The sequence below is a fragment of the Brienomyrus brachyistius genome, chromosome 17, assembly GCF_023856365.1.
Source record: "Brienomyrus brachyistius isolate T26 chromosome 17, BBRACH_0.4, whole genome shotgun sequence".
Taxonomy (NCBI): Eukaryota; Metazoa; Chordata; class Actinopteri; order Osteoglossiformes; family Mormyridae; genus Brienomyrus; species Brienomyrus brachyistius.
The window spans coordinates 9,220,695-9,246,255 of record NC_064549.1 but is presented as its reverse complement, the minus strand read 5'-3'; the positions used below and the strand labels follow the sequence as shown (position 1 = coordinate 9,246,255).

Below are 25,561 nucleotides of genomic sequence, written 5' to 3'. Positions count from 1 at the left end.
ACTAAATGCACATCTCTGCACTGTGGCGGAAAACAGAGAACATCGCATTTATTTATCCCATGATTTTGTCCAAGGTGACATGCAAGTGAGAATCAGAGAGCTGGGTCAGCCATGCAGTGTCAGCCATGCAGTGTCCCTGGAGCAATTGTGGTTAAGGGTCTCGCTCGAGGGCCCAGTGGTGACATCACTTTGCCAGCTACAGAATTTGAACTGGTGACCTTCTTATCACTGGAACAATGTTCTAACCCAAGAGGGAAACCGGAGTGTGGATCCCATCCTTGCTCTGTTTGTGTGGAATTTATATGTTTTTCTTAATCATGTGGATTTCCTCATACAGAGCTAAGACATACAGTGAAATAAATTGTTCTCTCTGAATCGCCCTTTGTTTGCATGTATTTATGGTTGTGCTCTGTGATGGACTTTAGCCCCATCCAGGATGTCACCAACCTTGCGCCTTGTCCATCAGCCCGTCTCACGAACCTGCACAGATTAAGATGCCAGAAAAAAGGATTTCAGTACAACGTAGCGTCGGCTATGGGAAATAAAAGATGATTTGGTTTAACTTGTTTTCATGAAATCTGTAGATTTTTTTTGTAACATCCTTACATCGAACAGTTTAAGTGTCGACAAACAAACATCTTTTCCCAAGACAAAATCCATCCCTCGGTAAGAGCTTGACTACGTCTCTCACCATCGGTCCGGTGGGGATGACGTCACCGCGCCGATGGATTTGTTTACAGCGCTTTTGTGGGCGACAGAGGGCGCTGCGGAGCTACACGGATTTAACCCAAACTGTGCAATTCGATCCGACGGAATAAGTCAGGTGCGCGTGCCCGAGCCCGCAGGAATGTAGACGGTACCGATTACGGTTTTGGTCGTGGGACGGTACGGACAGCAGCTCGGCTCCGCTATCTGTCTGTGTTTTTAAAGAACAAAGCTTAGATTTTCACTGGGGGAGACCGGACCCAGATCCAGCCCCGTGATCTTACGGTGCCTCTTGACAGATAGTGTCAGTGTTTCATACGCGCTGCTATCGCTAACTAGGATATTATGTGTTAAAGAAAGCAGCGAATCGGGTCAATCGGAAGAGCCACGCACCGGGAAATCGACAAGTGCAGAAATACTTCAGGAGGATGACAGGAGGGAGGCTCATGGTTCTCCTCCCGATCGTGGCGCCGCTCGTTGCAGCGGAGGAAGCGTAGATACGCGGCCGAGGAGACGCCGATCGCGCCGCAGGGAGACTCGGTGGGGTATCATGCACTGTATCCGATGCGGAAGGTGGGTCCGAGGTCCTAGGAGGTAACAAAGTGCCAGTCATGCCCATCTTTGTTTCGTGGCTGCTTGTGAGACTCCTTAGCTAGGCTGTAGGGACAAACAGCTGCTACCAGCTAGCTTTCTGGCTGAACCAGTATACCGACGTTTACATTGTGATAATTTCTTTTGCAAAACTAGGCTTTCAGTTCTGATTTTTATGTCTCTTTTTTAGAGGAGGTCAAGCATATAGAGGTCTCGGGAGTTATTCGCGTTGCAAAGCGTAACAAGTAAACACAGCCGCCGTAAACAAATCGATCAGCCGACTGGGAGGATGCGGAGCCGGCGGAAGCCTGGCCCGGCTTGGTCGGGTTGCGGAGCCGGACTCGTGGTGCTGTGCCTGTGTGTGGCACCTTATGGGGCCTCCGCCGTTGTCGGCGAAACCAAGACGGTGTACCAGAGAGATGCAGAATTCGAGGTTACCTACAACGACACGGTGACCAGCGACATCCAGACGATCTACGCCTTTAATCACACTGTGTCTCGCAACAAGGTAACGATTTCAACTGTTTAAGCTTTAATGTTACACTCACACATACATGTTTACTAAAAACGATGTCGTAGACAGGAAACAGTTACAAATGCTTTTATACATTCGGGTGTAATGGTGCCGATCTTGTTTACATTATCCATCTGGAGTGTGTATGTTAATTATGGGGTTTGTTACTTCTTGTAGAGTTCCTGGTGGCCATTGCACACACAATGTTGTAGACATTGATATGAAAACCTTTTCAGGTGTTTTACTGACGTAGTTATTGTGTCTGTTAGGTGTATGTGGATTGAAACGTGTGTCGTATTTCCCATAAGACAGAGGGGGTGCGGGTGTCCGTGAACGTGCAGTCGGAGCAGGTGGACAGCCCCATCCTGTTCGTTGTCAGGCAGAAGCAAGCAGTAGTCTCCTTCCAGGTCCCTCTCGTTCTACGTGGACTGTGAGTACAGATATCTGTTTGGCTTGGCCTGTGAGATGGGTGGGACACGCCGATGGAGTTTTCGTCACCGTGGGTCCAAACCCCATGCCAGGCTGAGGGATCAGTGCAGATATAGAGACCCAAGTACAAAGACAGGGGAGGCACTCTGGCTGACTCTGCTGGTGACATCACCTTTTGAAGAGTCTCAGTGGACTCTGTGATCTCATTTATCTTCATTGTTACGATCGACTTGAGAGATTGATTTCATAGATTATTTTTTTTTTGGTAGCAAAAAAACCACACAGGACTTTCAGTTTGGTACTGATGTGGTCAAGTGGGGTGGGTAGAATTCCTGCCTGTCTATGTTAATGTGAGGAAGTACGAAAAAGAACGAATCTCTTCTAGTGGGGTTCCTGGATGTACCGTGACTTCCTGTAGAATAGTGGGGGAGGGATTTCTCCCAGGGCTGGCTTTACCTTTTCAGCCCCCCCCCCCCAACAAGAAAACTGATCACTTCCTCCGCACCACAGGTAATTAGCCGTTAGCTGAAGGCACCCTTCGTGTCTTCACACCTAGAGGAAGCATAGAGTTACACACTCTGAACAGAAAACTGCATATAGCCCTAAAGATAAAGAGGCATGGAAGGGAAGGGGTTTGAACTGAGCTTCTCTTTCTTTTGTTCCTCTGGTCTTTTCCCCAGTTTCATTCACCATTTTGTGTAAGTGGTGTGATAACGGATTGACACAATGTCGCGTCAAGTGCCTTGGGGTGGCTCTATTGCGAAAGGCGCTTTATAAAAAATAAATTGAATTGAATCTCCAGCGCAGGGCGTATGTGGGTCTAAGTGACGAGTTAATAATTCATAACTACATCATTGTACAGTAAGTACAGTAAATTGTGCAGTAAATGTGCAGTAAATTTTTCCCCTTTCAGATTTAACATTATGTTAAGAGAATTTTTCCACCTGCACTTTTTAAACATTTTATTGTCTCTTTGTTTATTTGTGGGGGGAGGGGGGGGAGCTATTGTGTTTTTGTAATACAGTTAGACAACAAAAACTTCCCCTCGGGGAACCAAAAGCAACATTCTCTCATGCCTTAATAATCTGTAATAGTCTTGGCTTCCAGTCAAGCTCTTGGCTCTGATTACTAAAGCGCAGGTTAGAATTCCTGCCCAACTTGCTCAACTCTGGAGAGTACTTTACACATTCAGTGACCAATCATGCCACATGGAGAACTTTTGGACTTCCTCAAATGGGAAACTCACATGTGGCGATATTATTAGACGTGCAAATGTGTTTCTGGGTGACTTGAGGTTCTGTTTGCTTGGAGATTTATTGCTGCTGGCTGTATATGTTTGCTTGTGGTTGCTCATGTGTGACCATGGACCCTTAAGGCGAATGAGCCTACATTTGTGTGTTTTGAATCTGTCACATGTCCTGCACTTGGGCGCCATATCAACAGCGGGACAAGCCTCAGTCCTGCCCCCTGCTGTCTAAACAGGGAGGCTCCGTGGCATAAGTCTGTTCTAAAGGTTGCTTCGAAACGATCTGTATTGTGGCCCCTCCGGCATCTCGCTCTTCTGATTTCATGCCCTACCCTGTCTGACGCCCAGATACCAGCGGAAGTACTCCTACACCCACGTGGGCCGGACCCTTTGTCAGCCCCCCACGCGTGCCGCCAGCGAGATCCAGTTCTTCTTCGTGGACGTGTCCACGCTGTCGAGCCGAGGCGTGAACTACCAGCTGCGGGTCAGCCGTGTGGAGAGCTTCACGCTGCTGTGAGTCGCGACCCACACCTGCCGCTGATGCACCCCACCACGTTACATAAGGGTATAAGGGCAGTGCCTTGAATGTTTCATAAAGATGCAGCCTTACATTGTTTTTTTTTTTTGTTGCCCTATTCAGAAAAGCACAAAAAATACTGAAATGGACAGCTAAAGAAAATGTTAATTATTCATATTAATATTAGTATTTTTTTTTATATTCTGTACATTGAGATGCTGTGTGTGCCCTGAGATAGCCTGGCATCTGCTGTGGAGGGTCCCTTGTGTGTCCTTTTCAAAAGACACTCCATTTGCTCTGTGGGCCAGTACTGGATGGATGGATGGATGGATGGATGGATGGAATACGAGAATGACGATGATGGCAAAGCAAGACAGTGAATTAGACCAGAGGGGGATTAATGGCCTTTTTTTCCTCTAGGACGGACACGAAGTTCAGTTTTGTTGCCACTCCATCCCAGCCTCAGGTAAAACTCCAGAGAAACCGCTACACAGTCAGCAGTCCAGTGCCCCGTGTGGTCAAACACAGCATTGCACATATACATGCAGACGTCATTGCCAACCAGTTGGATCGCCTGAATACCAAATCAACAACTGGGTTTGCGTGATTTCACATTTCCTTGTTATGAAATCGGCGGTTTAATACCTCAGTTCTGATATTTAGTAGGGCGTGACCCAAAGCTGCGCCCAAGTTTATGACCGGGAGATATGGGGTATGCCTGCACTTTTCTGGGCTTCCATGTCACCAGGTGTGAAGTCCAAGTCCAGGAGGGGTGATCTGAGTGAGAAAGCGGAACATAAGCTTATCAAATGAGTGACAGCATGTTTCACTGGGCCCTATGTGTGTTTGTTTCTGAGATGTAGAGAAAATACTAGCAAATATGGGCTTTGGGATTAACTGCTTGTGTTTGTAGAAGAATCACCAGCTGGCATCTAGGGTGCCATTGTGTGTCTGGCAAGGCAGTAATCTGAATATAGCAATAGCTGTGAGGCTTCTCGTTTCGTCCCTCTGCTAATAGAACTTGTGTGTAATGTGTGAGACAATGAGCCGAATATATTGAAACGTTTGATCCTTTGCATGCTAAAACTCCACATTCCCACCGCCCTCTCTTTACTGGTCGCCTTGTCTTTTGTCCAGTACTTTAAGTACGTGTTCCCCGATGGAGTGGACTCTGTCATTGTCAAGGTCAATTCCCAGATGACCTTCCCCTGCTCCGTCATGTCGATCCAGGACATCTTGGTAAGAAACGCGTTCGGCCTGTTTTATCTGACCTCCACCTCCACACACAAAATATTTTGTTTACTAAAGGTCTCTTCTCTGGTCTGTTTGTGTTGTGTCAGAAGCTTAAAAGCGTTATTCTAGAGGTGCAACTAATCCTACATTTTAGTGTTGGCAGATTTCTGTGCCTATTGCAAAATGCCTGGCTGTTTACTAAAGGAAGGCTGCAGGAGCGCTGACTTGCCACTAGAGGGTGCATTTTGCCACGCATACATTAATTTTAGCACCGAAGGACAGTAGTGAAAGGTGGGCTATTATTCTGGATGGGGATGAATACCTCTGTCACCTGTCTGTCTCACAGTGTCCAGTGTATGATCTAGACAACAACGTGGCTTTTATCGGGATGTACCAGACCATGACAAGGACGGCCGCCATTACGGTTCAGGTAATTAGCCCGAGTCAGTGGCAGCGTCAGGCCTGCTGTCCTGATACGCCTGCGCGATGACGTGAGGGAACCGCCTTCTTCTGACACGTTCTCCCTCTGTCTGTAGAGGAAGGACTTCCCAAGTAACAGCTTCTACGTGGTCATCGTGGTGAAGACCGAGGACGAAGCCTGCGGGGGCCCTTTGCGTTTCTATCCCCTGCGGCCCGGTGAGTACGGTCTTCATCCTGCGTCTGTTCAACACAAAATCCCAATAAATTGTAAGATATCAGCAATACTGGTGCTGTACGATAAGAGGTCAGAGGGGACAGACTCCGCATTGGACGTCTTCAGTGTTTCCCGACTTGGTCCTCAGAGATACCCAGATCCCCCACTTTTTTTGCTCCCTCCCAACTTTGAGGAGAAGATTAACCCTCTAGGATTAAGCCTAACCCTACTCTAATGGATTTTTTTACTCGACTCTCCCCTCTCTGCTCCTCTTTCCAGATGAGCTGATTGACGCTGGAAATCGGAGTAAAACCTTGGACGTCGTTGTCTCCCCCGCAATCAGATGTGAGCAGGATGATAACGTCAGTGTACGGCGAGGCTTCTCGTGTTGATGTCTGACCCTTTCCCCTAACCCCCATTCCTGCTTTCTTGCAGCGGAGGTCTACGTGATGGGCATGCTCTTCTGTCTGGGCATCTTCCTGTCCTTCTACGTGATCACCTTCCTGGTGGCCTGTGTGGAAAACAAGAGGTCAGCGGCCGTTGGCACGTGTCGCCCCCCCCTCCGGCCCACTTTGTCCTCAAGGCGTTGTCCTCTTCCTTAGCCTTTGCTGTGTCTCCTCCCCCAGGATACACAAACGGAGGGAGGGGCTGCTGAGCACCCCGGTAGCATCGCCGGCGGAGACAGGTATCCTAGCAACATTGCGATAGCTTGTCGGATGTTCTACAGAGCAGAAAAAAGAATTCAGTGTATATAGCCTGCTAGATTCTCTCCACTTTTCTTAGGCTCTGCGCTTGAGTGACTATATAACGATTAATGAAACGTATTATTTCAAATGTAATGTGTGTTTTTCTTTCCTCCCTGCTTGTTGTAACATTGTGGCTTAGCTTCTCTGCTCGGTAAGGACTGAGTGTAAGAAAATGTGTGCATTTCTCCTGCCGCCATTTTCCGTTCTCTGCATGTACAGTACGGCTTTAGAGTATATCTTTCACACAGATGTGCACTAATACACTATAGTCTTTCCCACTTGTGAATTTCTGTTTGAACGTGCCTATCTTTGTAACATACATCGACTCTAAGACTAATACCTCAACTGACACCAGGAAGCTGATCGGTGGGTCCTGTTCCTCTGTCATTTCCCTGTGTCTGATAAGCGACTGTACATCCAGTGATGTTAAAATTTTTTAATATGACAGGCTCCTGATTTGAATTTTTTTATTTATTGTTGGAGACAAATAATAGCTAAGAATTTTGGCTTACGGTGTATTTGTAAAATGCCGTACATCTCAGTGCTGAAAGGAGATGAATCTGTCTGATTGGCATTCTCAGGACACAGTTCACCTAGAAGTTTGCTTGAATCAAAGCTTAAAATGTGTCATTATTGTTGTCACTTTTTAAATGAATTTTCCTAGTGGCAGAATTAGAATGCAGAACTTACTACTTATTACTATTTGAATGTGTCCACCCTTCCTACGTTCTGCTTTGTGTGATTCAGATTTATGATGGCAAGATTTGCCTGTAAGCCTCCATCAAACATAGAAGTGATGAGAACATGATTGGATGTTCGCTGACAGGGGTTACCATAGAGCGGGGACCACTTCTCTGCCAACTCATTGTTACTTCTTATTCTGCTGCCCCCTAACTTGTTGGGGGACTCCTAACAAGCTAGCGTCTTTCTGTCTTTTACAGTGTCACTAACCCATTAATTATGGCAGTGGTTCTCAAACTTTATGCACCGCGTTCCACCTCCGGGAAATATTAGGCTCACCGCATACCCCCATTACGACTCGCTTATATACAGAGATACCTCCATATACCACCAGGGGGAGCGGGTATGCATGCCATAGTTTGAGAACCACTGAATTACGGACATATGTGGTCTATCTGTGGGTGTAAGCTATGTTTCTCTGCAGGTAAGGGTCTGACCCCCGGATCCCCCTATGAGTATGGATCGATTGGTGAGTATATTGCCGTAGCGTCGGGACCACAGCATTCCTCCTACCTGTGCTTTTATGTGGTTACTTTTTCACCCCCCTCATTGAAAACTGAAAGCTAAAGGTCATGTGACCCCTGTTTTGAACTACAGTGACACTCTGTCTGTTCTCCTGTCCCCCGCAAGCAGACAACAGCAGCCTACTAAGTTCGGAGCCCATTACGGACAGCGTAGGGTCGACCGACGCCAACTATGGATACATGGGTACGGAAATGCGACACACTGGTGCCCGAGGGACATCGGTTGAGAAACCTTTAGTCTTAAATGCTAAGGATGCAGGTTCATAATCTGAGCGATTTGTTAATGATGCTTTGGAAAGACGTTTTACTGTAGATATTGACAATCTATCCATCTACAAATATCTACAGTCTACAACAGAATACAGACTCTCCCTGGGGTATGATAGGGTTACTTTCTGATAAACCTGTCGTAAGGCGTAAATGCATTTTAATGCAGTACACCTAACGTAACAGACACCATAGCCTAGCCTATCTGAAACATGCTCAGGACACTTACATTAGCCTGCAGTTGGGCAAAATAATTAGCACAGAGCCTATTTTATAATAAAGTGTTGAATATCTCATGTAATTTACTGAACTAAGTAATCATGCTCATTGTAAAGTTGAAATATCATAACATGGGCCATCATGGCCTGAAAATAACATTTAAATTGGTTTTATTGGAGCACAAATGTTGTACGTGGGGGCGCTCGCCATAACAGCGCTGAGCTAAAGCGACTGCAGCTGATTGGTTCGTTTGTGTCATTTGCCAGGACCCGAGCCCTTCAAGCGCAGATCACTCACCACGCTCTTCCACTTAGCCGTCCGCATTGGTGACATTAACTGTTGATCGCATTCTTTCCCTCACTCCTGCGAATCAGCACTGTGCCTTCGATTGCCTGATGTATGAATCAGAAATGAAAAATAATGGTAAAGAATGCCGGTGTGTATTTCAGCGGTTCTCAGCCCTGGCACTGCTGTAAGACTCTCTGCTGGGTTTTATTCCAACTAAACTCTAACCTGTTTAATGAGATTTGTTGGCTTTTTACAGACTAGTTGTGACTGATTAAAAAATATGAACATAAACTAATCTGTAAAAGCAGCCTTATAGGTCAATGAAACTAATCTTGATCTGTACATTCATCAATTGGATCCTTTATTAATTAACTTTATTTAATTTAACCTGGTATTTTCTAGAATAAAAGACTTAAAGACTTTTTATTACTATTATTTTTATTTTTTTAGGTGTTTTTTGTCCCAGCATATCAGAAGAAACTTTAAGAAATGTTAATCAAATTATCTTCCTAATTCAGCTTGTGAAGTTGACCTAGTTTCAGGCTTCAGTTGGCGTGAATCAGGCATGCAGAGTCATACACCAGCACCTATGAACGGGGGTGTAATTCTGGAAAATGTCTTGACAATGTGGAATTTTTCTTTTCACTGCACGAGTCAAGAAGAAAAAAATGCCTGTTTGTGAGAATCACTCTCGATGTTGAAAATTTAGAAATCTGCAGCCGGGCTTCACGCCCTCCGTCCAGACGGGTATTCCGGTCTCACTGGCGATCTTCCTCTTTGCCAGAGCGTTCCCTGGACAGCGTGGGCCGCTGCAGGCAGGAGTCGCTCAGCTCTGTGGAGGAGGATGATTACGACATTCTAGCCGACGTCGATTCCGACAAAAACATCGTCCGCACCAAGGTCCTTGCCCCTCCCTCATCTGTGTTTGCAGAAACGGTGACGTTGTAATATGCCTTTTCCCAGTCTGGTCCTCGAGGACTTGCTGGCAGTCCATGTTTTTGCTCCCTCCCAGCTCCTGGTAAGGGAGCGAAAACATGAACTGTCTGCTGGTCCCCGAGACCCGATTTGGGAAACACTGCTGTAATGTATATTCCTGAAGACGGAGAAGGCCAGTGCCCCGTCTAACCCTAAAGAAATGACCATCAAGGCAGGCTAATTAAAATATTAGCATTGTGGTCCTGTTGATGGTTGAGGTTCCAATAAGAACATATTAAAACATTAATTAAGGTGCAGTTATAATAACTAGAAGTAGCATAACTGAATAGTTAACACACACACTAATGAGATTAATCACCTTGCCTCTGCATTGGTCACCAAACATCCAGGCATGAGAGGGTGGGGGGTGATATTTTGAAGCGTGTTGGTTTGAGAACCACAGCAAGTGCGTTCTGTCTTCTCACTTTTCCAGAAGTTCCTGTGTGTGTCAGATCTGGCTCGTAAAGACAAGAGGGTTCTGAATAAAAAGTACCAGATCTACTTCTGGTAAGAAACCCGGGGTTTCCGACTTTTAAGTGAGAGTTAAATAACCGTGTCAGTGTTATGGACCCCGATGTTAAAATCTGCGTAATGCAAATTATATTAATAATAATAGTAATTATTATTATATCAATAATAATGACAATAATATTAATGGTGGTCGGTGTACTTGTTTATCTGGGATCAGTGTCACCATATTTATAGTCCTAAAAACAGGAACTTCATTTACATGTTGGTTCTTGTCACCAGGAACATCGCCACGATTGCAGTCTTCTACGCTCTTCCTGTGATCCAGCTGGTCATCACATATCAGACGGTATCCCCCACCTCCCGCAGTGCTTTACACATGAGTGACGTGGTCAGGGCTTGCAGTGGCTGATTGCTAAACTGAATTTAGCTTAATGCAGATCCAGTGTGTTACTCGCGGACGCTAAACTACGCTCTGATCGCAGCAGTGCCGGCCTGCTCCTTTGTGTTTGTGATCGACAGGTGGTGAATGTGACCGGAAACCAAGACATCTGCTACTACAACTTCCTCTGTGCACATCCCCTGGGAGCTTTGAGGTCAGGTCTGTGTGTCTCACTGCGTGTGTCTCACTGCCAGTGTCTCACTGCGTATGGTGTGAACAATGTAAACTGCAGGCAGTCTCACAAAAAAGAAACCTGCTTCTTCCCCATGCACTCTCAATTAACCGCTAGCACCATCATTATCCGCTGTTTTTAAGAGTATTTGTAATCAAGCAGATATTTATATGTGTATTTCGCCCCAATAAGTAGTCAGTGGAGGGGGGAGAGGGGTGTTGTTCTATTATATTTACTTCCGTTTAAAGGTATTTAAAGGCCCAGTTTTGTGTGCGCGAGTATTACATAGTTAATGGTGTGTATACATGTGTTTATATATTACGTATACATGTATTTGTATGTGTGTATAAGAAACACTCTTATTGTGCTGTTTTTAGATTATAAGTGTAGCATAGCTTTAGCTTGTCAGCTGCTAACGCGGCCGTTCCCCGACACAGTGCCTTCAACAACATCCTGAGCAACCTGGGCTACATCATGCTGGGCCTGCTCTTCCTGCTCATCGTGCTGCACAGGGACATCATGCACAACCGGGCGCTTCTGCGGCATGAGATGGCGGCGCAGGTGAGGACCGGCGGCCGTTGGGAGTGCCGGCTCTGCAGGCCCAGCCACAAGCTTGGCCGTTTCGCTTTTACGTTTTTATTCGTTTAGCAAAAGCTAACATATTTAGCGACGTACGTATTTGAGAAAGCAGGGTCAGACGGTCCCGGGAGCGATTGGGGGAGTTAAGATCCTTGCTCCCCCAAGGGTGACATCACTCTGCCGATTTGACCCTGGTGACCTTCAAACTGCCCCCAAAACTTAATTTCGCTAATGAATTTTCACAGAGAAAGAGCTGATTGTTCACAATTGATATCTGTAGTATTTTAATATATTTTTCGCAGTTGCGGAAAAGCTTGTTGCATGTTTTTGGCCAATCATGTAAGAAGGACTATATATAAAAAGAGTTATTGTTTATGAATGGGTGATCCTTCAAAAATCCTGGAGTTGTATCAGTAATTACGCTCTTGGGCTATGCAATACATCCTCTGTCCTGTAGGGGCAGACTGAGCGATAAGTGGTTAGACTCAAAGTGATTGCTGACTCTTCTCCTGTTCCCTGCTGCAGGAGTGCGGCATCCCCAAACACTTTGGCCTCTTCTATGCTATGGGCACGGCCCTCATGATGGAGGGCCTGCTGAGTGCCTGCTACCACGTCTGCCCAAACTACACCAACTTTCAGTTCGGTGAGGGCGCCGCTGCCTGATCTAGGGAATGAATTCTGCAGTTTATGGAAACCTGTCTGTCTTGATCCTGCACTCAGCATGTATAGAAAGGGGTTACATACTGCCAAACACACTTAAAACCTTCAAATCTTGATGTCCTTTCAGTTCAGTGTTCTGTAAATATATAAACATACACACTGTTCCCCATTTCACAGAAGAAGTGTTTTGTGTTGTGTTTTGGTCACATACACACTTAGCCACTTAGTAATCTGTGCGTGGAGTCTAAGTAGGACCCAATCACACAGACTAGACCAGGGCTCTTCAAATTTGGTCCTTAATTTCAAACCCAGGCATTGTTTTCAGTTCTGCCAGTTAGTTAGTTTAATAATTACCACGACACAGGTAAAAGAAGGCTGGAAAATCAGCAGAGCTCGGGCCTGCAGGACAAAACCATATTCAAATCGATATTCAGTTGATCAGCCGTGCTCCAGAACGTTCCAGAACATGTGTAAGGATGTACGGTGGCCTGCATGGGACACATGCATTATAGAGTGTTTGCTCCCCTTTTCCGCTTCCCCTACAGACACCTCCTTCATGTACATGATTGCGGGGCTCTGCATGCTGAAGCTCTACCAGAAGCGACACCCCGATATTAACGCCAGCGCCTACACTGCCTACGCCTGCCTGGCCGCCGTCATCTTCTTCTCCGTACTGGGAGTGGTGAGGCTCTCCTTCCCGCAACGGACACGGCAGCAGCACAGAACGTCCGACGTCATCTACGTTCAGTCTCTCGTGTTTATATCACGAGAGGAGTCGTACTGGTGGTTTTTACATTTGCATTAATGTTTTTACAGCAGTTTGTAGCGTAGCGTAGCACAGTGGTTTCTCAAACTTTTTACGCCACGTATCACTTCAGAGAATATTAGGCTCTCTGCGTGCCATTATGACTGAGGTTTAGCAAAAGGAGATACCCCTTTGTACCACTGGAGGGCGCTCACGTGGCATTAGTTATACATGTACCGTACATTGAGAACCACTGCCATACCACATTGATATAGTGTGAGACTGCAAGCCAAAGACGGATGGATTGTGATAGAGACCAAGAGAAACAGACTGATCGACTCGACGCACACGCACCTTCTCGCTGAGGCCCTGCAGCATCTCTCTCCTCTCCTGCAGGTGTTTGGAAAGGGGAACATGGTGTTCTGGATTGTCTTCTCTGTCATCCACATCATAGCCACACTCCTGCTCAGCACTCAGCTTTACTACATGGGCCGCTGGAGACTGGGTATGAATGCGAGAGCTCGCTGCCATGTGACTGTGTGTGGCTGACCTTTGACCTGTCAAAGCCCAGGTGGGGCACCGATGGGTTCAAGACACACTTGCGAAGGGCAGCATTTGTGGTTTATATAAACCATGGTTACTGAATTAACCTGTGCATTATTTCAGAGGCTTTTTTTGAAGTAATCGGTGTATGCTGGGCTGTTGTGCAGCTGGTGTATGCGTGTTTGCACTGGGCTGTTGCGCAGCTGGTGTATGCGTGATTGCACTGGGCTGTTGCGCAGCTGGTGTATGCGTGATTGCACTGGGCAGTTGTGCAGTTAATGTTTGCGTGATTGCACTGGGCAGTTGCGCAGCTGGTGTATGCGTGATTGCACTGGGCAGTTGTACTGATTGCACTGGGCAGTTGCATTAATGTTGACCTATAAAACTGCCATGTGTTTCAGACTCTGGCATCCTGAGGCGTATACTCTATGTGGTCTACACCGATTGCATCCGGCAGTGCAGCGGCCCCATGTACATCGTGAGTCACCCTCCTTAAGCGATGCTCTGATCTTGCGTAACACTCCTGAGTGTCACTGGGCTCGTTACTCATTCTTGTCTTTTCCCTCCATCTCTCCGCTAGGATCGCATGGTACTGTTGGTAATGGGCAACATTGTTAATTGGTCTCTGTGAGTATTCAAGTCGAGACGCTTTATTGCCATTTCACACGAATGAAACAAAGTTGCATTTTTGCAGAGCTTCGGACAGCTGAGCAATAAACACTGAGCTACGGGAGCTGAGGACTGCTACCCTTCCAGCTATTTATTTATTTTAATGTAATAATCTTGAGATCATTTAACACCCAGCTCGTTTTCTCATGATAACTTATAACAGCTTCATTTTGATTTATTGAGTCCTATAAAACAACATTTTATTGATTCCAAATAAGAGTGTTGCATTGAAAATCAGTATGAATTGGATCTACATCAGTAGATCAGTTTGAGTTTTGATAGTGTAGGACACTCAGATGCACTGGACGATGAAGTCATAATTAATGAGAAGCAGAATAAAATAAACGGACTGATATCCTGTGCAGGGCGGCTTACGGACTGATCGAACGCCCCAATGACTTTGCCTCTTACCTGCTGGCAATCGCCATCTGCAACCTCCTGCTCTACTTCGCTTTCTATATCATCATGAAGGTGAGGCCTTCCGATGTGTCTCACTGACCACCGTTTTAATGAGCTTCAGTCTATAATTCAGGAGCACGGCCGCAAACTGCTAACCCCTCTGCAGACTGATGAGAGGTTTCCAGCATCAGGACCACTAGGTCCAAGAACAGCTTCTTCCCAAAGCCTTTCAAATGTTCAACATCCGCGTTTCGATTGACAGTCATTCCTATGGCACCTGCACTCTGGTCTTGTATATTACTGCATTCATCAGTTTTGCTCTTTTTTCCCCTGTACTGTGTTTGTGCTCCTGTATGGCACCTTCTAAATTGTTCTGCACTGTCTAGCCTTGCATTACATCATCGCATTTTCTTGTTTAGTCTTTTGTCTCTTGCACATGACCAGTAAAGAATCTTGAATCTTCATATCAGCAGCCGTGCTGCCATATTTTAAAATGCGCTCTCTGGGAGGAAGACAGCATCTCCGCCGTGACAGGAGTAGTGTCTTGTCTCCGGGGGACGGGTGATTGATGTGGTGTTTTGATTCTCCCGGCTGTTCGCTTGCAGCTCCGCAGCGGTGAGCGGATCCATTGCCTGGCTCTGGTGTGCATCCTCTTCACCGCGGTGGTCTGGGGCTTTGCCCTCTTCTTCTTCTTTCAGGGACTGAGCACCTGGCAGGTGAGTTTTATTCCCCTCCCCCCAAAATGCTGAGAAGGACCAGTACGGCACGCCATAGCATTCTGTGTGAAGTGCGGCGATAATGTTTCCCTCGCCAGGCTTGGAGGGTGGAGTGAGGGCTGCAGGCTTCCACAATAGCACAGTACCCGAGAAGTTGGACTTGCAGATAGAAATGTATTCAGTAACATTTCAGTTACATTTTTGTTCATAAACTTGTTCAATTTGGCTCTATCTTCTTCAGAAAACCCCAGCTGAGTCTCGTGAGCACAACCGCAACTGTATCCTCCTCTCCTTCTTTGATGACCATGACATCTGGCACTTCCTTTCCTCTATCGCCATGTTCGGCTCCTTCCTGGTGAGTCGCGTGTGTCCACACATGCGCCGTTCAGCAGCGGTATGCGTGTACTCCATGATTTACGCCGAATATCAGTGTCTACCAGTGCTATGCATTACAACATACAACAAACTGCTTTCTTCAACGGAGTGGAATTAAATTTATTTAGTAAGGACTTTTTCTCCAAAGCGACATACTGGTGAACAACCAGGGTCAGTGTTTTTATGGAACATTTGAGGTTAAAGGTCTTTCTCAAAGGTACAAAAGTGAAACCACTTTGCCAGCCGTGGGATTTGAACCTAAAACCTTCCGATCACAATCACGAAGGTCTAACCCGCAAAGCCACACACTTCCCCTGTAATGTAGTTCCCCTTTCTCATGAAAATATACACATCTTACATAAAATGTGACGATTTCAATTTCTTCTGACCCAGTTCCCTTTCTGTTCCTTTTTGTCCCAGGTTCTCCTTACTTTGGATGATGATTTGGATACTGTACAGAGGGACAAGATTTATGTCTTTTGAGGGACAGTGCGCCTTACTAATCCTACACACTAGCCATTCATGATGCAGCAGTGAGAGATGGGCAGTAGACAGTCGTGCTGCGTGATTGGGAGTGAGGGTCCGTTCTTTCTCACAGCCAGAGGGGGGCACTGTGCTACAAATTCTGAGCCTCTGAAAACAGCTGCTGTGCCAAGTGATGACTGAACAGCACTTTGGTTCCTCATCACTGATATGTGTCTGTCTGTTATCAATGGTGATATCCATGTTAATGTTAATGATATTAATGCTAATTCATTAATGTCATATCACATCTGAGCTGACTTGCTCTCATATGTCAGGAATTGCAGAGCTTTCGGTGTGACTTTGCACGCATTTCAGCTCTTTGTCTGTACGCCTGTGGCCTTCAATGTTCTTATCTAGTGCAAACCTGAATCTCTTCAGCACTATTTCCTCAATAGGAGCTGACCATGGAAGTGATTGTATACAAGATGTAATGTCCATAAGAGCTGAGAATATGTTTTGTACTGTATGGGGGTGGGGGGATAACAGATTTTAAAATTTATGAATTTATAAAGAAATGTCACTGAATAAAGATTTTCAAAACTACTGGTCTTTTTTAAATGTTGGGTTTAAAAGGTTCAAATGTACAGGTTTTGAGTTGGAACCTGAGGCACATAGCCAAACTATCACAAAAATAATCCTATACCCTCTTGGGATCCTCTTGATATAAAATTTTTTATTCGACAGGAAGAGGTGGTTGGCAAGGTCACATCTGCAACCATGTAACGTCATCTTAATGCGCTAACTGTCCTCTTTAACAAACAGGAATTTACAGAGCGGCATATGCAATATGAGAAACAAAAGGAAAAACGTAAAAGCATTTCACAAGAATGAAAGATGAATTGGCGGACCGCAGGAAACTAAATAGCTTTTGTTACCAGACACATCCGTAAATCGATTACGCTAACGTTTCCTTCTAAGATCGTAATACAATTACATTCATCGTTAAAGGTTATTCATTCCTTAAACAGATATGTAAATCCGTGTAAGTGCTTTATATTAATCAGCTGTTTTTTAACCATTTACAAGCCTCCGTAGAGACCGTCAAAAATTGCCTACGCCGACTATATTTCAAGTCGTCAAGGCGGGGTATTGGGTAAAGTTTTCAACTAGCAATAATCGCGCCTCGGATAAACCTCATAGGCTACGATACTGCCACTGCGCAAAGCTGACGAGACCTTCGGAAAGGCTCGAATGCGGATTCGGGGCTTACCCCGCCGCGCCACGGTAGTATATTTAACGTATTGTCTTTCGGTACTCTCTGATAAAATACAAATCATATTTACGTTTGTCTTACAGTTTAAGTGATTTTGCTACAATTTATCCTTGACAGGTTTTAAATAGTAAATAATATATTTGAGGGCGCGGTGCATGACGGGATATTTATGCAAATATAACAGCCAGCCCTTTACGTCATTTTCGGAAGTAAGGTTTTAGTGCGCCTTTTTAAAATCAGTGTAAGTAAAAATATAAATGCAACGTGTTTTATAGATATAGCATGTCAGATTTTGTAATAGTGAATATGCTTAGCTGATATTCTAAATAAGATTTCAATTACGTACACTAGGCTAGTTTAACAACAGTTTAGTATGACAGCCATGGTCTGTTATTTTTCGTAAGTCCCGAAGGATTGGCTGATATTGAAAAGGCAAATTAAAATCGTCAGAAGGCAAGCTGAGTATTTACCAAGAAGATTTCCTCCAAATATCACGTCTAATCTTTTACGCATGTTTTCACTCGATAAAACTCGTTTTATCCTTTGTATGTGAAAGACAGTACACAGTTACTGCAATCCCCAGATATCTGAAGTGAAGTCGCCACTCGTTCGCTTGAAAATGGTAGGCTTATTGTGCAAGCATAGAATCACCCAAGTGAAATATTTTTAATTTCTGGTTTAAGATTTGTTTTAAATACGTAATTATTGAATCATTATATGTTATACATTGTTTTCTTTGGCTGTTCGATCGAAGCGGACGTTCCAAATTCGTCCAATAGGTGGCAGAGATAAACCTCTTATTTGCAAGTAGTCCGGTGTTATATAGGCTGGTAAGTATTAACAAATCTCATTATAATATCATTTGTCATACACTTATCGGAAAACAGAAATGTTGCGTATTGTAAATTTAAACCTGACGCTACTTCGCCTCAGTTGCAGAGTATTTAATCCTGTAGCAATGTACGTGGTGGCTTCGTTAGTAACACCGCTGGCTCTCGCTCCCACTAGAGGCTGTATGTTGTTCTTAGTGTTTAAACATGTCTGAGAGCATCACATTCATAAGGAAAACTCCTTAGCTTTTATTAAGCAAGTGTTTAAATATAAAATTATCTAGATATTTATTGGAAGTATGCTTTGTGAGGAATACTATGGTGTTTTACAAAACCAATCGCAATAAAATACAGTAAGATATTCATAGCAATACTGCAGGATAACACCTAAGCCTAACCCTACTACACATTTACTCAAACATTGATATTAGGATGAAATGCCTTTATTTTCATTATACAGTACAAGTACAACAAAATTCAATCTTTGTATGTCCCATCTTGCGCTCCTATGACACACAGGTGAAAACAAAGCTTGGGGTAGAACATGCACCGGCTATTTTTTCCCAGGACCCTGGGAGAACGTTTTTGGGATTAAAGGCCTGTTCCATGGCCCTTTGGGTCGTATGGTCAATGGGAGGGTGTCCAGTGCTTTAATGCTGCAATGATGTATGAGTGCATTTGGGGGGAGGGGGTTGTACATAGGAGAAATGGGCTGAGTGTAGGGCTGCCATTGGCTCCACTGGGTGGATCTCTAAGGGCACATGCTGGAGTTCTTCCCGCAAGCCTCTGACTTTTTGTTCTTGTCAATGCGGTTCTGCAGCCGCTGTCCAACCCCCTTCACTGGACATGGACTGGTAGACCCATGTGTGCATAGAGATACAGAGAAACATCAAAAAGATCCCTTGACAGCATAATTACACTCAATGTGTTCTTCACGTCACATAGGGGGCGCTAGGGAGGTAGAACAAAAGGTAGGCAACATACGAAGCAGAACAGATTGTAGCGCTTGATGAGAGAACATCCATCCATCCATTTTCCAAACTGCTTATCCTACTGGGTCGCGGGGGGTCTGGAGCCTATCCCGGAAGCAATGGGCATGAGGCAGGGAACAACCCAGGATGGGGGGCCAGCCCACCGCAGGGCACACTCACACACCACTCACTCACACATTCACAGCTATGGGCAATTTAGCAACTCCAATTAGCCTCAGCATGTTTTTGGACTGTGGGGGGAAACCGGAGTACCCGGAGGAAACCCCACGACGACATGGGGAGAACATGCAAACTCCACACACATGTGGCCCAGACTCAAACCCGGGTCCCAGAGGTGTGAGGCAACAGTGCTAACCACTGCACCACCATGCCGCCTTTATGAGAGAACATATACACAGTAAATATGCTCATGGGGAAATATCCAGCCTAATTACTCTGCATCCCCCACAAAGATTTGGCAGAAATTCTGATTTCAACAAAAGGGGACGTGACTTTATTAGTGCAACAGCTCCTCTCATGTTGTTTATGTTGACTGCCATTGTGAATTGCCATTTTTCACTTGCCAGTCTCCAGGAACGTGTCACCCTGTAGGTGCAGTTACTGCTGGCCACACACCTGCTACTGAACGTAACTATTCTGCTACTACACTCCTCAAACCAATGACTGGAATTCTCCAAAAGCATCTTTAAAAGTGCAAATGCTGCGTGCGCTTAGAATTCTGTTTGAACAAAGGCTCGAAAAGCAGGGTTGATTCCACAGCTGAGTCACAGGGTTGATTTTTGCGCTTCACGGTGTGTTTCACAGCTGTGATAGAGAGACTTCGGCGTGGGGACACTGGATGGCCTCCTGTTATGTGAGAAGATAAAAAAAATCAGAGGTTCAATAAGAAAGGGAGGCGTGTGGAACAGAAGGGATGCTGGCTCACCAATTGCACCCTAGCTGCTTGTCCCTTCCGAACAGGGATGTTTATCAATACCAAGAACGCAAAAAAACGTACGATGCAACCGATGTATCCTTGATATTTGGGGCAGCACAAGAACGACATCCGGAGTATTTAACTGTCATCTTTGCGTTATGGATATTGAGACACACCCCTGATCTTAAGAATTGTAACTGACAATGGAGGATGACGTCAAATGGGTAGCGTGAACACAAGAATGGTTAAGTACGCACATGGTTAAATATCCAGGGCTTTCAAGTCTCGCGCATCGACCGTGAGAAGCACGCATTTCAACCAGTTCACACGCTCACATGACACACCTTGTATTTCTCACATAGAGAAGTAAAGGACAGCGCCCACCAGGGTGTTCCGTTATATACGATTAACGGTCGAGGCGCAGGAATATGATTTCCACCGAGTTCATAGCTGTCCCGAGTTATAAAGAGTTCGTAGCCACCCACCAGCCAATCATAAAATAGCATTGCGTTTTCTGCGTAAATTCTAAAATTAGTTACATGTGATCCTGCTTGCAAGCACGTTATTAGCCATCAACCACCCAATCATAAAGTTGCATTTGTTGTTTCCGGGTGAATTCCAAATACACGTGATCCCGCTGCAACCACATTATTACATGGATGCGCACACGGAGTGTGTGGAAGAACAAGATCCGATGGCGGCGGTAGGCAGGGCTCTCATTGGTATTGACCGTGGGACACACGCTCCGCCCCCAACCCATGTACCATCGCTCCAAACTTTTGATGAAACTTAAGAGCCGTGAATATCTCTGTATTGATCCATGCTGAAGGTGGTGGCAAGAATATAAATGTGATTCATAATGCTGGGAGTTTCCGTCTCGTCTTCACTGATAACTATCCACTGTATCAGCTTTATTAACTAGGACAATTTTTCATTCTCTCTTTGCATTTATCTTCTCTGACTTTCTGCGTCCGTTTTGGCAGCTCACTGTTTCTTACAATCGAACTATTTCGGGTCACTGTAATACTGTGTAATACTTGCAAATTTGGGCAGAGTACACGACTCGCATAGAGAAAGGATAGTCATTTGGAAAGGTTTTGGCACAGACGGCATATTATTGGTCTTTGGTTCACTATATTTGCATATGAAACGCCCCCTAGCTGACAATACGTACCAAGTCTAATGGAAATGTGAAGCGCTTTGCACTGGGTCTGCTGTGACGAGGTGTAACGGTCAATGGAGATTTTGCTCTTTTAGTATTTGTCTAGTAGGTTTTCCTTTTAGGAAAGCCCCACTAACGGTTTAAAAAAAGGTTTAATTATGTAATTTTAAGAATATTATATGTTGTGTTGTTTAGTGTGTGGTTCGCTTGTCTGATTATTTGTAATCTGGTTAGTCGTGTTTTATCCGGAGGTCTTGGTTTGGTTCGCTTATTTTTGGTACTCGTTGTTACCGCTGTGTATTTTTTCGCTGTAGTGAGTTTGTTTATGTTCCTTTTGCTATATTACGTGTGTGACGACGATGACAAAATTCCCGCATACTTGAGCGATCGAAATGCAATTAACATACAAAGTGATGTTCCGAGTTTATCCGCTAGATGTCATTGTTAGTCTGTAATAGCTCGGTTTTATCCAGACTACATTATGTACTGTGGCGAAACTACGGGCAATGCATCGATGCTGTTGAATCTATTGCTGAAGCAATCTGTTGAAGATTGAAATTAGAATTCGTATTAATGGAAAAGCATAATAACATGGGTTTTCCATTATAAGGGTGGGAGCCTATCCCGGAAGCAATGGGCACGAAGCAGGGAACTACCCAGGATGGGGGGCCAGCCGGAGGAGGACAATGCAAACTCCAGGCGGAGACTCGAACCCGGGTCCCAGAGGTGTGAGGCAACAGTGCTAATCACTCATGTCTTCATTTATATTAATATCACCATTTGTATTAATCTATATTGGATCATACGCAAAACGAGCTTTCTAAGACATAAATGATAGGCATGGTAACTTTAGGCCTGATTATATTTAATATCAGTGGTAATTACTTATGCACCTTTATATTACACGGCTTTGTCGTTTGCATAGAGCACACCCCCTTGGCATAACACATACTCGGTCTGATTACCAAACATAACGCAAATTTCATTGTGTTTTATTATAACAATGTCTCCCTTGTGTCGAAAAGCAGTTTCTATGAGCTATCTTATGGGATTCCTAAAATGTTAACTTTCTTCAACGGCTATAAGTAATTCGATTTAATTAAGCGATCACCGCGATTGTTCTCATATTGAGAAAACTAGAATGTGCTCTATGAAGGTGCGTTTCTCGTTCACTTTAAATGAAACGTGATCAAAAGCTGTTAGAGAGGAAACAATTGACGTGAGTAGAATATGAACACTTTCCATACACAGCATGGATGGAACTCTCGTCAACAGAGATGAGACGGGGACCCTTATTACCCTTAAAAACATTTTGATAGATATTTCTGTCAAATAATTAAAAGGCTTATATAAAGTATAACTATTAGGTGCCACTATGTCATAGTTGGATATCAGTATGTAACAGGATCAGCCCAGCGGCCACAACCTTCCACCTGGTCAACCGATCAGAAAGGTGAACCAAGATATTCAACGACAACTATGTTGATCAAATTTTACTTAAAGCCCGAAAAGGCTTGGATGAGCCTTGGTACGTCTTGTCGGTGGGACAGTTTAGTTTCTACCAATTTGAATAAGCTGATCTGTATGATTTGAGGTTCATCCGGAACATACAAGCAAGGGGTTGAAGGTTACTGCATCTGCATTTTTCTAAGAAATTTCTTCATTCTCCTTTTCCTTTGTTCTTCTCACTGACGTGATATGTCTTGACGCCACGCCGTTTCCTTCGCCCAGGTTGTTTCCGACCAAAAACATTGAAGAGACCCTTTGCAATATCCGGCGTAAGCGCGTGTAAAATCTGTTCTCCATTTTTGCATAAATCACGCCCTTACTTGACAACACTTACCCAGCCTTATTGAAATGTTACTCGTCTTACACTCGATTGGTTGTGGGTGAGTGTGTTCGTTAACGGAATTTTTGCTTTTTAGTATTTGTCCAGAAGGTTTTCCTGTGGGAAAACCCCGTCTACGTGTTTTAATGAAAGGTTTGGAGAACTTTTGTACAGATTTTCTGTAAGTTTGAAACGCCTTATCTTTATTTGAAGTCATGTGAAATGTGTTTTTTTTTTTACAACTAGGTGGCAGTAAAAAACCATCAAAGAGCGGCAGCGCTGTTGAGGTTAATAGCTTAGCGCCTTGTGCGAATATTGCAAAATGTTTTTTTTTTTTTTAATTTTCTTCACTTTTAAAAATTTGGACATTGCTTAATTTCTGCATTAGTAAATGTAGCTATATTACATTTATAATCACAACTTTGATTTTTGAAAAAATGGCGTGAAAGAACGTAAAATGATTTCTAACTACCAAAAAGAATTATACGATATAGCTGCATCACAAGACACCCATTGATTAAACATTGTGAACATAACTGGGTGCTACGCCATTGCTGTTTTTGGATACTTGTATCAGGAATAATTAGGAAATAAACACGTCACATTATGTTATAACAAAACCACTGAAAATCATTTCCTTGAAAGCTGTTCAGATGAAGGCGGTAATATTTGTTTTACAGTCAGGTAATCTGTATATTTGACTTTACGGTAGGCGTTATGATTAACCAACGTTTTGGGACCACTGCACATGTATCTGGTATTAAAATTGGATGCTATTTTATACATCCATCCATCCATCCATCTATTTTCTGTGCCCGCGTGTCCTTTTCGGCGTTGCGGAATTATGTTTCATTGTTTTATGTTTGTTTATTAGTTTGATATAATTTATTGTTCCCTCTGACTGAAATCCTAGAACCGCTTAACCTGGTAGATGGTCCCTGGGCGTTAATACTATAGTTCTTAAAGCAAATGTACGTTTAATGCTCATCACGTGGGAAAACTGTATTATTATTAATTATTAAGGGTCACATGTGGTGACAGCGGTGAAATGATATCATGTGTACCTGCTACTTGGAAATATGATGTTTGTAACCGGCGCATTTAACGGGTGAGTGTATATAGGTGGAGCATCTGCCGAGACACGCGTGGACGCACAGAGGCGCGTGCCTTCGATCCTACAAACGGAGCGTGAGCGTGTCGGTCTGCCGGCGGCGGCTGCGCGCGGTGAGCAGACGGTGCCCCCGCCAGCCGCCCCGCATTTTCTCTCTCACAGGAATAGCTACCTCTTGCCCCCCAGTTTCCATCTACGCTGACCTTCTAATGCCTATTCCGGATAACTGTCAATTGTGATCACTTCACCGCTGTCACCACATGTGACCCTTAAGCACACACGCGCACACAGAAACTTTGTATGGCTGCACCCCCGAGCTCTGTATTTTTTTTTATTATCATTATTTCTCGCGTCTTAGAGTTACTGAAAATCGATTTATAAATTCATCATCCAAATATAAAAGAGAAATAGAGACTAAAGAAAACCAATAAAAATGTGAAAGTAAAACTGACTATCGAGTTTTTACACACATTTAAACATTTAATCCATATTCTGTAACACATCCATACTCATGCGTGTCTTTTTTAAACATCAGACTACACAATGCAGGTATTTGCGTTCGGTAACAAAACATAAGTACCTCCATGTTGGTTTAGTCTCTTTGCTGATGACTGGAAAAGGTTGGGGGGAAAGGTAGAAGCAATGAAGTACATTACTGTATTCGAGTTCTTTCTACATCTTGATTGGTATCATTCTGAGACAATACATGAAACCTGATAATTTACAAATTAAGCGCTGAGTCACTGAGAATTCTTTTGTGGAAATCGCATTTTTTTCGTATTTTGGTTGTATAGAAATATAAAAAAGCAAACAGACTATTGTAAAAGAAAAGAAAGCAATAGCGTAAAAATCCCTGGACTTAATTGAAAAGTAAATTAAACAGAAACTGCAATTGACTGCAACAGCTACAATGTTCCTGCGTCTACCTTTAATACAGCTATAACTTAATGCAACAGCATAGCACGGGTCAGCTGTGTGAGCAAAGCGCTACCCAGCAAGGATCTCACCAGTCCTAGATGCAGTCCCATGGAGCATTGCGTGCAGAGGATGCAGTCAATAACTTCCTGTCCAGTCCTAAACCCAGTATTTTTGAACTTCCTCTGTAATCCTCAATCTAATATATGTGGACTTCCATCCACTCTTAATCCCAGTATATTTAGACTTCCTGTCCAGTCATAAACCTAGTATATCTCTACTTCATTCCCAGGCCCTAAAGTACTGTCTAATGTAAGAGATAGACCATATAACCAACAATGCATTGTATTTTTTTTTCCACGTACTTCAAAATATTTAAATGAATACTGTCGAGCTGTTTAGGTGTTTTGCAGAAATGTAGGATCTACCAACAAATCATTGGGATCAAAATCAAATAAACCGGCCATTAAATCCATTCATTCTAATGTTCACAATCCATCCATCTTCCCAGAACCACTTATTTAATGCAACATTACAATCAGCCTGCAGCCACACTGCACAAGCCAGAAATCACTTTGGTTGGGATGTCAGTACATCACAGTAAGGACAGCGTGGTGGATGCATGGAATGGGCTGCCATTAACCAAGGTACTGACATGTTAGTTAATCAATC

General features: G+C 44.2%; 1 protein-coding gene and 3 non-coding genes across 12 annotated transcripts; 3 read left to right on the top strand and 1 right to left on the bottom strand.

Moving 5' to 3' along the window:
• Positions 1-763: 763 nt before the first annotated feature.
• sidt2 (SID1 transmembrane family, member 2) lies at positions 764-16,465 on the top strand. 9 transcript variants are annotated; one of them, XM_048981004.1, is made up of 28 exons: positions 764-1,278; positions 1,487-1,804; positions 2,119-2,240; positions 3,834-3,998; positions 4,423-4,468; positions 5,140-5,241; positions 5,582-5,665; positions 5,772-5,871; positions 6,149-6,214; positions 6,305-6,398; positions 6,472-6,554; positions 6,755-6,766; positions 7,781-7,825; positions 7,987-8,064; positions 9,439-9,554; positions 10,063-10,136; positions 10,380-10,446; positions 10,620-10,693; positions 11,149-11,272; positions 11,816-11,933; positions 12,496-12,632; positions 13,092-13,200; positions 13,640-13,716; positions 13,819-13,865; positions 14,273-14,378; positions 14,912-15,022; positions 15,264-15,377; positions 15,818-16,465. In XM_048981004.1, the coding sequence occupies exons 2-28, from the start codon at positions 1,586-1,588 to the stop codon at positions 15,878-15,880; spliced, it is 2,553 nt and encodes an 850-aa protein (XP_048836961.1). In that variant the 5' UTR covers positions 764-1,278; positions 1,487-1,585; the 3' UTR covers positions 15,881-16,465. The 9 variants fall into 9 exon arrangements, with proteins under 9 accessions (XP_048836961.1, XP_048836967.1, XP_048836966.1 ...); XM_048981010.1 differs by having other exon boundaries at positions 764-1,804; positions 6,496-6,554; positions 7,990-8,064; XM_048981009.1 differs by having other exon boundaries at positions 764-1,804; positions 6,496-6,554.
• Positions 16,466-16,948: 483 nt separating this feature from the next.
• On the bottom strand, positions 16,949-17,089 carry LOC125712450 (U4 spliceosomal RNA). Its single transcript, XR_007383318.1, has one exon. It is a non-coding gene; the product is annotated as a U4 spliceosomal RNA (small nuclear RNA).
• Positions 17,090-21,110: 4,021 nt separating this feature from the next.
• On the top strand, positions 21,111-21,167 carry LOC125712438 (U7 small nuclear RNA). Its single transcript, XR_007383306.1, has one exon. It is a non-coding gene; the product is annotated as a U7 small nuclear RNA (small nuclear RNA).
• Positions 21,168-22,941: 1,774 nt separating this feature from the next.
• LOC125712439 (U7 small nuclear RNA) lies at positions 22,942-22,996 on the top strand. Its single transcript, XR_007383307.1, has one exon. It is a non-coding gene; the product is annotated as a U7 small nuclear RNA (small nuclear RNA).
• The last annotated feature ends 2,565 nt before the right edge of the window (positions 22,997-25,561 follow it).

Coding starts and splice junctions, on each gene's coding strand:
- sidt2 (XM_048981004.1), top strand. CDS start 1,586: ATGCGGAGCCGGCGGAAGCCTGGCCCGGCTTGGTCGGGTTGCGGAGCC. Junction 11,273..11,815: donor GGCATGAGATGGCGGCGCAG/GTGAGGACCGGC, acceptor TCCCTGCTGCAG/GAGTGCGGCATCCCCAAACA. Junction 13,717..13,818: donor GCAGCGGCCCCATGTACATC/GTGAGTCACCCT, acceptor TCTCTCCGCTAG/GATCGCATGGTACTGTTGGT.